This window comes from Larus michahellis, chromosome 2 (genome assembly GCF_964199755.1).
Source record: "Larus michahellis chromosome 2, bLarMic1.1, whole genome shotgun sequence".
In the NCBI taxonomy this organism is placed as follows: Eukaryota; Metazoa; Chordata; class Aves; order Charadriiformes; family Laridae; genus Larus; species Larus michahellis.
Window position 1 is genome coordinate 867,212 of NC_133897.1, and position 10,672 is coordinate 877,883.

Here is a 10,672-nt window from a genome sequence, read left to right on the forward strand (position 1 = left end):
AAGGCACTGGGTGGTGGCCACCAGGCACTGGTCACCGGGCGCCACGCACTGGGCAATGGACACTGGGCACCCGGCACCGGGCACTGGGAACTGGCTGCCGGGCAATGGTCACCAGCCACCAGGCACTGGGCACTGGCCACTGGCCACTGGGCAGTGGCCACCAGGCAGGGGTCACTGGACACTAAGCACCGGGCAATGGACACTGGGCACCAGGCACCGGGAACTGGCTGCCGGGCAACGGTCACCGGCCACCAGACACTGGTCACCGGCCACCGGTCACGCTGGTGGCCAGCTGGGGCGGGGGGGCCGGTGGTCACCTGGAAGGCAGGGCTGCGCAGGACGGCGCAGGCGGCCTCGGCGAGTTCCCTGCGGCCGGCGAAGGCGTCGCAGGGCTGGAGGGGGAGGGGAGCCAGCGCGGGGCAGTCGCCGGCCGCCCGGTACGCGTTGGCGAAGGCGGCGACGCCGGTCTCCACGTCTCCCGCCGGCGTGGTGAACTCGTCCTGCTGGTCCCAGTTGTAGGTGCCGCAGAGCCCCCGCACCTGCCGCGCCGGCACAGGGCTCGGGATGCGTCCCCCCGCCATCCCACCGGCGCCGGCGTGGATCCCACCGGCACCCATCCCGGTTCCACCAGCAGCGCCGCGGCGGCGTGGCGCCGGCGGGGCTCACCCTGTGGGCGAAGGCGGGCTGGAGGGTGAGGTAGGCGTTGGGGGTCTCCAGCCCCCACAGGACGTGGAGCCCCAAGGTCTGGAGCAGCAGGAAGGAGGAAGACGCCCGGCGGACGCTCAGCTCGGCGCTGGCGAAGGGCAGCGTCACCTCCCGCCCGTCCACCGTCACCTCGCCTGCGCCGGGGGAGAGACGGGGGGGGACGTCAGGGCACGGCCACCAGGCTGGCGACCACCATGGGGACGTCAGGGCACAGCCACCGGGCTGGCAGTGGCCACCGTGGGGTGCGAGGGCACGGCCACCAGGCTGGCACCCACCACGGGGACAACAGGGGACACTCAACCACCATGGGGACATGAGGGCACAGCCACGGGGCTGGCACTGGCCAGCACGGGGATGTCAGGGCATGGCCACTGGGCTGGCAGTGGCCACCGTGGGGTGCGAGGGCACGACCACCAGGCTGGCACCCACCATAGGGACGTCAGGGTACAGCCACCGGGCTGGCACTGGCCACCACAGGGACATCAGGACATGGCCACCGGGCTGGTATTGGCCACCACAGGGACATCAGGGGACGGCCATTGCTCTGGCACCCACCACCACGGGGACAAGAGGGCACAGCCATCGGGCTGGCAGTGGCCACCGTGGGGTGCGAGGGCACGGCCACCAGGCTGGCACCCACCACGGGGATGCCAGGGTACAGCCACTGGGCTGGCACTAGCCACCACGGGGACATCAGGACATGGCCAGCGGGCACGGGGCACGGTCCCCGGGGGTCACCTGTGCCGCGGAGGCGGGCGGAGGTCCGGTGGGCGCTGACGGAGAGGGAGCGGAGGCAGCCATGGGGCCGGTGGCCATCACAAGGCTCGTGCTCGGCCGTGATCAGCAGCTGCCCCTCCACGAAGTCCTGGGGGGCAGAGACCCCCGTTGAGCGCCCCCCCACCGCCTTTCCCCCAGGGCAGGTCCTCACCGCCCCGGGCCACCGCGGCGGCCACCGCGCTGGCCACCCTCACCTGCACCAGGATGTAGGCGCAGGTGCCACGGAAGGAGAAGCGCCGGCGGTCGAAGGTGACGTAGTGGTGGCCCCCCAGCACCGCGCACTCCCCCGGGCACCGCTCCTGGCTGCAGAGCCACCGGCCACCCTGGCACGTGCTGCGGGACCAGGAGGGGACATGGCAGTGGGGACACGGGGGCCACCACAGTGGGGACATGGAGGCCACCATGCCTCCCATCCCATCCCATCCCCATCCCATCCCCATCCCCATCCCCATCCCATCCCATCCCATCCCCATCCCCATCCCCATCCCATCCCATCCCCATCCCATCCCCATCCCCATCCCCATCCCATCCCATCCCATCCCCATCCCGTCCCACCCCATCCCGTCCCATCCCCATCCTCATCCCCATCCCATCCCATCCCCATCCCCATCCCCATCCCATCCCATCCCCATCCCATCCCATCCCATCCCCATCCCCATCCCCATCCCATCCCATCCCCATCCCATCCCATCCCATCCCCATCCCGTCCCACCCCATCCCGTCCCATCCCCATCCTCATCCCCATCCCATCCCATCCCCATCCCATCCCATCCCCATCCTCATCCCCATCCCATCCCATCCCCATCCTCATCCCCATCCCATCCCATCCCCATCCCATCCCATCCCCATCCCCATCCCCATCCCATCCCATCCCCATCCCATCCCATCCCATCCCCATCCCCATCCCCATCCCATCCCATCCCCATCCCATCCCATCCCATCCCATCCCCATCCCATCCCATCCCCATCCTCATCCCCATCCCATCCCATCCCCATCCCCATCCCCATCCCCATCCCATCCCATCCCCATCCCCATCCCATCCCCATCCCATCCCATCCCATCCCCATCCCCATCCCATCCCATCCCATCCCATCCCATCCCCATCCTCATCCCCATCCCATCCCATCCCATCCCATCCCATCCCCATCCCATCCCATCCCATCCCCATCCTCATCCCCATCCCATCCCATCCCCATCCCCATCCCCATCCCATCCCATCCCATCCCCATCCCATCCCCATCCCATCCCATCCCATCCCATCCCATCCCATCCCATCCCCATCCCCATCCCCATCCCATCCCATCCCCATCCCCATCCCCATCCCCATCCCATCCCATCCCATCCCATCCCATCCCCATCCCCATCCCCATCCCCATCCCCATCCCATCCCATCCCATCCCCATCCCATCCCCATCCCCATCCCCATCCCCATCCCATCCCATCCCCATCCCCATCCCCATCCCCATCCCATCCCATCCCATCCCATCCCATCCCCATCCCCATCCCCATCCCCATCCCCATCCCATCCCATCCCATCCCCATCCCGTCCCACCCCATCCCGTCCCATCCCCATCCTCATCCCCATCCCATCCCATCCCCATCCCATCCCATCCCATCCCCATCCCCATCCCCATCCCATCCCATCCCCATCCCATCCCATCCCATCCCATCCCCATCCCATCCCATCCCATCCCCTTCCCCATCCGCATCCCATCCCATCCCATCCCATCCCCATCCCATCCCATCCCATCCCATCCCCATCCCATCCCATCCCATCCCCATCCCCATCCCCATCCCATCCCCATCCCATCCCCATCCCCATCCCATCAGGGACACACAATTCCGCCCCCCCCCCGGCCCCCCATCCCCAAAAGCGGGGTGTGACGGGTGCCAGCCCCGGGGCGCCCCGTCCCCCGTGTCCCCCCCCCCAGCCCTGGCCGCGCCTCACCAGTGGTTGCAGCGCTGGCGCACGCTCTGGCCGGGGCCGTAGCGTTGGCCACGGTGGTGGCAGGGGCAGGCGGTGGGGGGGACGCAGAGCCCCCCGTCCCGGTAGAGCCCCGGGGCGCACTGGCAGCCGCCGGCGCAGTGGTGGTGGCAGGGCCCCGGCTCTTGGCTGCCCACGGCCTCGCAGCCGGCGGGGCAGGAGGAGACGCAGTCCGAGAAGCGCTGCCCCGCGCCGCAGGGACGCTCTGCGGGGACGGACGCCGCGCTCAGCACCCGCAGGAGGAGGAGGAGGAGGAGGAGGAAGGAGAAGGCACCGGAATTTGGGGGGCACCCAAGGGAGCGGGGGGGGGGGGAGCATGGGGACGGAGGGTGCACGCAGCGGGAAGCGGGGAGGGATTGTGGGGCGCAGGCGGCCGAGGGGTGAACGCACGAGGCTTTGGGGTGGCCGGGACCGAGGGGTGCGCCCACAAGAAATTGGGGCGCGCCCCGTTGAGGGGCGCAAGCAGAAATCTTTGGGGTGCAGGGAACCCCAAAGTGGGTGCGCGCACAAGAAATCGGGGGTCACGCCATTGAGGGGTGCGTGGAGAAACCTTTGGGGTGCCCGGGATCGATAGGTGCACGTACGAGCCTTTGGGGAGCAAACAATTGAGGGGTGCAAGCAAAAATCTTTGGGGTGCCCAAGACCGAAGGGTGCACGCACAAGAAATTGGGGTGCACAGGACCGAGGGGTGCACGCATGAGCCTTTGGGGTGTACGGAGATGAGGGGCGCAAGCAGAAATCTTTGGGGTGCAGGGAACCAGTGGGTGCGCGCACAAGAAATCGGGGGTCACGCCGTCGAGGGGTGCGTGGAGAAGGTTTTGGGGTGCTCGGGATCGATGGGTGCAGACATGAGCCTTTTGGGGTGCACGCCGTCGAGGGGTGCAAGCAGAAATCTTTGGGGTGCCCATGGCTGATGGGTGCACGCACAAGAAATTGGGGTGCCCAGGACCGAGGGGTGCAGACACGAGCCTTTGGGGTGCACGCAATTGAGGGGTGCACGGAGAAACCTTTGGGGTGCAGGGAACCAGTGGGTGCGCGCACAAGAAATCAGGGGTCACGCCATTGAGGGGTGCGTGGAGAAGGTTTTGGGGTGCCCGGGTTTGATGGGTGCAGACATGAGCCTTTTGGGGTGCACGGAGATGAGGGGTGCAAGCAGAAATCTTTGGGGTGCAGGGAACCAGTGGGTGCGCGCACAAGAAATCGGGGGTCACGCCATTGAGGGGTGCGTGGAGAAGGTTTTGGGGTGCTCGGGATCGATGGGTGCAGACATGAGCCTTTTGGGGTGCACGCCGTCGAGGGGTGCAAGCAGAAATCTTTGGGGTGCACATGGCTGATGGGTGCACGCACAAGAAATTGGGGTGCCCAGGACCGAGGGGTGCAGACACGAGCCTTTGGGGTGCATGCAATTGAGGGGTGCACGGAGAAACCTTTGGGGTGCAGGGAACCAGTGGGTGCGCGCACAAGAAATCGGGGGTCACGCCATTGAGGGGTGCGTGGAGAAGGTTTTGGGGTGCCCGGGTTTGATGGGTGCACGCACAAGAAATTGGGGTGCACAGGATCGAGGGGTGCACGAGCCTTTGGGGTGCACGGAGATGAGGGGCGCAAGCAGAAATCTTTGGGGTGCAGGGAACCAGTGGGTGCGCGCACAAGAAATCGGGGGTCACACCGTTGAGGGGTGCGTGGAGAAACCTTTGGGGTGCCCGGGATCGATGGGTGCAGACATGAGCCTTTTGGGGTGCACGCCGTCGAGGGGTGCAAGCAGAAATCTTTGGGGTGCCCATGGCTGATGGGTGCGCGCACAAGAAATTGGGGTGCCCAGGACCGAGGGGTGCAGACACGAGCCTTTGGGGTGCACGCAATTGAGTGGTGCACGGAGAAACCTTTGGGGTGCAGGGAACCAGTGGGTGCGCGCACAAGAAATCGGGGGTCACGCCATTGAGGGGTGCGTGGAGAAGGTTTTGGGGTGCCCGGGATTGATGGGTGCACGCACAAGAAATTGGGGTGCACAGGACCGAGGGGTGCACGAGCCTCTGGGGTGCATGGAGATGAGGGGTGCAAGCAGAACTCTTTGGGGTGCCCAGGACTGAAGGGTGCACGCACAAGAAATTGGGGTGCCCGCATTTGAAGGGTGCGTGGAGAAACCTTTGGGGTGCCCAGAATCGATGGGTGCAGACATGAGCCTTTTGGGGTGCACGGAGATGAGGGGCGCAAGCAGAAATCTTTGGGGTGCAGGGAACCAGTGGGTGCGCGCACAAGAAATCGGGGGTCACACCGTTGAGGGGTGCGTGGAGAAACCTTTGGGGTGCCCGGGATCGATGGGTGCAGACATGAGCCTTTTGGGGTGCACGCCGTCGAGGGGTGCAAGCAGAAATCTTTGGGGTGCACATGGCTGATGGGTGCACGCACAAGAAATTGGGGTGCCCAGGACCGAGGGGTGCAGACACGAGCCTTTGGGGTGCACGCAATTGAGGGGTGCACGGAGAAACCTTTGGGGTGCAGGGAACCAGTGGGTGCGCGCACAAGAAATCGGGGGTCACGCCATTGAGGGGTGCGTGGAGAAGGTTTTGGGGTGCCCGGGACCGAGGGGTGCAGACACGAGCCCTTGGGGTGCACGGAGATGAGGGGTGCAACCAAAAATCTTTGGGGTGCCCAGGACCGAGGGGTGCACGCACAAGAAATCGGGGGTCACGCCGTCGAGGGGTGCGTGGAGGAGGTTTTGGGGTGCCCGGGACCGAGGGGTGCACGCAGGAGCCCTTGGGGTGCAGGCAGCCGAGGGGCGCGGACCCCTTCGGGGTGCTCAGCGCGGTGGGAGCCGCGGTGGGGGGCTCGGTGCCGGAATTTCCCCCCCGCCTCCACCACCCCCACCCCCGGGTCCCTACCGCAGAAGCCCGGCCGGCGCCAGTCGAGGTAGGTCTGGCGACGGGCGCAATCCCGCGCGTAGGCGGCGAAGGTGTCGCAGACGGCGGCGGGCGGCGAGGGCCCGGCGTCGCCCTCCCGGCACAGCACCTCCAGGCACGCCGCGTAAAAGCCGTGGGGGTCCACCTGGAGCGGGGAGAGGGGGTGAGGGCGGTGGGATCCGGCATAACCCCCCCACCACCGCCGCCGCCGCCGCCGCCCCGCGACGCCCGCTCACCTCGCCGTGGCACTCGCGGAAGGGCTCGGCCAACAACCGCCCGCAGACGGCCTCGGCCGCCCGCCGCGCCGCGTCGCCCGCCGCGCAGCCGGGGACGAGCTCCGCCACGTCCCTGCAGGAGGGCTGAGACCCGGGGGAGGGGGACACACACACACACACAACCTCAGAGACCCCCCCCCAGGGACCCCCAGCCGGACACGGCGGGGTCGGTAACACCGGCCTCCGCCGTAGCCAGCTCTGCCCCGGTACCTCGGAGCCGGAGTCTGGGATCTTCCAGGAGTTGCCAAAGGTGGCGGCAAAGGGGGCCACGTCCCCCCCCGGCTGCAAAAAGTCATCTGGGGGCACAGGGAGGGCTCGGATGTGTTGCCGGGGGGGGGACGGAGGCGGCACATGGCCCCAGCACACGGCTTCGGCACGGGGGCGGCAGGGAGGGACGTCGCCGGTGAGGGGACACGTACCGGCAGGGTCGTCGTTGTAGGGGCCGCAGAGCCCCCGCGTGTCCCCCCGCAGCTCGGCCTCCGCCGTCACGGTGACCGCCTGGCGCCCGTCCCAGCTCACCCCCACGCCCAGCCCGCTGGCCACCGCCACCCACTCGCCCGGCCAGGTGACGCCGATCCCTGCCGGAACCACGGGAAGAGGTGGGATGGGATGGGATGGGGATGGGATGGGATGGGATGGGTTGGGATGGGGATGGGGATGGGATGGGGATGGGATGGGATGGGATGGGGATAGGATAGGGATGGGATGGGGACAGGATGGGATGGGATGGGATGGGGATGGGGATGGGATGGGGATGGGATGGGGATGGGGATGGGGATGGGATGGGATGGGATGGGGATGGGGATGGGATGGGATGGGATGGGGATAGGATGGGGATGGGATGGGGACAGGATGGGATGGGATGGGATGGGATGGGGATGGGGATGGGATGGGATGGGGATGGGGATGGGTTGGGGGTGGGGATGGGGATGGGGATGGGAATGGGAATGGGGATGGGAATGGGATGGGATTGGGTGGGATGGGACGGGATGGGGATGGGATGGGGATGGGGATGGGGATGGGATAGGATGGGGATGGGATGGCATGGGGATGGGAATGGGATGGGATGGGATGGGATGGGATGGGGATGGGATGGGGATGGGATGGGGATGGGATGGGGATGGGGATGGGGATGGGACGGGATGGGGATGGGATGGGAAAGGGAATGGGAATGGGGATGGGATGGGGATGGGATGGGATGGGGATGGAATGGGGATGGGGATGGGACGGGATGGGGATGGGATGGGAAAGGGAATGGGAATGGGAATGTGGATGGGATGGGATGGGATGGGAACGGGGACCCAGGACCCCGGTATCGGTGGCAGCGGGGGACGGGGCCTCCCGCTGCCCTCACCGTTGTGCAGGTACGGCTGTCCCTCCGGCACCACCACGCCGTTCACAGAGACGTTTCGGCCCCGGGCCACCACCGCGTCCATGCCGAAGGCCATGTGCAGCGCCTGCGGCAGCGCAGCATCAGCCGGGGCCGGGGCCGGCTGCCCGCGGCGGGCGCCAGGGCCACCGAGACCCTGCCGGCTGCCCGGGGACAGCGTGGCCACGCCGGGGCACACCACGGGCTGTGCCGTGGGGACAGACCGATGGACCCCCTGCCCCCAGAGCCACCGTCTACAGGGCGAGCAGAGACCCCCGCTGGGCTCCCCCTCCTCCCCGCCGTGGCCCCCATACCCGGGGATTGCCGGCGGCGATGGAGACGGCCCACGTGCCGTCGGCGGCAGCGGCTAGGCTGTAGGTGCACTCTCCGGAGAAGTGGAAGTGCGTCCCGTCGAAGGTGCGGTAGCGGGATCCGGCCCAGGAGAGGCAGTCGGCCGAGAGATCCCGGTGCCGGGCGGCTGCTCCCCCCAGGGACGCGGCGAGCGATGGCCACGGGGATGCCTCTCCTGCGGCGGGGAGGCGACGCCGCTCAGCAAACCCCCACCACCATCCCCCCAGGACCCCCCGGGATCCCGCCGGGACCCCCCGGACCCACCGTGGAGGGGCAGGCGGGTGCAGTCGATGCAGGGGCCGGTGGAGCCGTTCCTCCAGCTGTGTCCCCAGGGGTGCCGGCAGCACTCCGCCAGGCTCATGGCCGAGAGGTTGCGGCTGCCGGCGCCGTCCTGGCACTGCCACGTGCCGTAGCAGCGTCCCAGCGAGCCTTCGCCTGCGGCACAGGGATGTGCCTCGTCTCTTGCCGGTGAGCACCGGGCCCCCCGACGGCTGGGCGACGGGCGGTGGGCCACGGCATCACCGCATCTCCGTGACCACCCTTAACTTGGGTGCGATGGGGACGGCACAGCGCCTCCATGGCCACCCTTCCCTTGGGTGCAACGGGGATGGCGCGGCGTCACCGCAACCCCATGGCCACCCTTCCCTTGGGTGCAACGGGGATGGCGCGGCGTCACCGCGACCCCATGGCCACCCTTCCCTTGGGTGCAACGGGGATGGCGCGGCGTCACCGCGACCCCATGGCCACCCTTCCCTTGGGTGCAACGGGGATGGCGCGGCGTCACCGCGACCCCATGGCCACCCTTCCCTTGGGTGCAACGGGGATGGCGCGGCGTCACCGCGACCCCATGGCCACCCTTCCCTTGGGTACAACGGGGACGGCACGGTGGCGTCACCGCGCCTCCATGGCCACCCTTAACTTGGGTGCAATGGGGATGGCACGGCGCCTCCATGGCCACCCTTCCCTTGGGTGCAACGGGGATGGCGCGGCGTCACCGTGCCCCCGTGGCCACCCTTCCCTTGGGTACAACGGGGACGGCACGGCGGCGTCACCGCGCCTCCATGGCCACCCTTAACTTGGGTGCAATGGGGACGGCGCGGCGCCTCCATGGCCACCCTTCCCTTGGGTTCAGTGGGGACGGCGCGGCGGCGTCACCGCGTTTCCGTGGCCACCCTTACCTTCGGTGCAATGGGGCCCGCTCCATCCCGGGCAGCAGGCGCGCACCGTGCGGTTCCAGGCCACCGGCCGCGTCTCCGGGGGTCTGCGGTGTAGGGGGGAAACCCGGCATGAGGCATGCTGTCCCCTAACCCCGACGTCACCCTCCCCGCCCCGTGCCGCGTCCTCCCCGGCGGCGCTCACCGGTAGATGTAGCAGAGCTGGGGGTCGCGGCGGGGCTGGCCGTAGGCGCGGCGTGGCCTGCGGTGAGGGTCGATGCGCCAACCGGCCAGGCTGTAGCGGTAGAGGTCGGCGCAAGGCACCGCGTCCTCCCGCCGGGGCGTCACCTCCTCCTCCGCCGTCACCCGCACCGTCCGCTCGCACCACCGCCTGCCGCCACCCGGTCCCCCAAAAACAAACCCCCCAAAAAAAAAACCCGGGTTGGGGACGGCGGCGGCGTGTCCCCGTCCCGTGTCCGTGTCCCCCCCCCCCTCCCCATTCCCTCGCCTGAGGCCCATCCCGGCCACTTCTGGAAGAGACTTACCCGGTGGCCGCTTCCGCCGTGGCCACCGAGAGCAAGAGGGTGGCCAGGAGCACGCCGGGCAAGCGCGGTGACGCCGCCATGCCGTGCCGTACCCGGGCCACCTTGATAGAGGAGGATCGGCGTCACCTACGGTCACGGCGCTTGGGGCGTCCCCGTGGCCGGGGGGGTCCCCGAGGCACCGGAGGTGCCTCGGGGACCCCCCCCCGGCCACGGGGACGCCCCCGGCATCTTGACGGCAACGATGGCGACACGGACAAGGGACGTCCCTCTTACCCGTGCTCCGGCCCCGGCCCCCTCCCAGCCCTCGGTGGGGTTTTTTATGGGGTGGGATCAGCCGGCGGGGGCCATCTGTGGGGCTGGCGATTGGGCCCAGCTGGTGGCTACGGGGCGGGGGGGGGGATATCGGTGTCGTCGTTGTGTGTCCCCCCCCCTCTCCGCCTTCTCCCGGGGCACAGCTGGACCAGGATACGGCCCGGATATGCCACCCCCCCCCTCTCCGGTGACACGGATGTGCCGTGACCCCCGTGTCCTGGTCCCGCTCGTCCCCTCCCAGGAATGTCCCCGTCCCCGTCCCCCCCCCCGGCCCAAGGGCATCGCCCCCGCGCGCTGCCAGC

The 10,672-nt window shown here is 68.7% G+C and overlaps 1 protein-coding gene across 1 annotated transcript in view; it reads right to left on the reverse strand.

The window, feature by feature from the left end:
• Positions 1-10,432, reverse strand: part of LOC141738201 (SCO-spondin-like) — a 94,247-nt gene extending 83,815 nt beyond the window's left edge. Inside the window, 16 exon segments of the mRNA XM_074573392.1 lie at positions 318-539; positions 667-839; positions 1,444-1,570; positions 1,677-1,815; positions 3,432-3,672; positions 6,347-6,509; positions 6,601-6,723; positions 6,850-6,935; positions 7,059-7,217; positions 7,994-8,096; positions 8,323-8,534; positions 8,624-8,794; positions 9,538-9,620; positions 9,719-9,904; positions 10,059-10,159; positions 10,332-10,432. Coding sequence (XP_074429493.1) covers positions 318-539; positions 667-839; positions 1,444-1,570; positions 1,677-1,815; positions 3,432-3,672; positions 6,347-6,509; positions 6,601-6,723; positions 6,850-6,935; positions 7,059-7,217; positions 7,994-8,096; positions 8,323-8,534; positions 8,624-8,794; positions 9,538-9,620; positions 9,719-9,904; positions 10,059-10,138 — 2,268 coding nt within the window. The 5' untranslated portion in view covers positions 10,139-10,159; positions 10,332-10,432.
• Between the last annotated feature and the right edge of the window lie 240 nt (positions 10,433-10,672).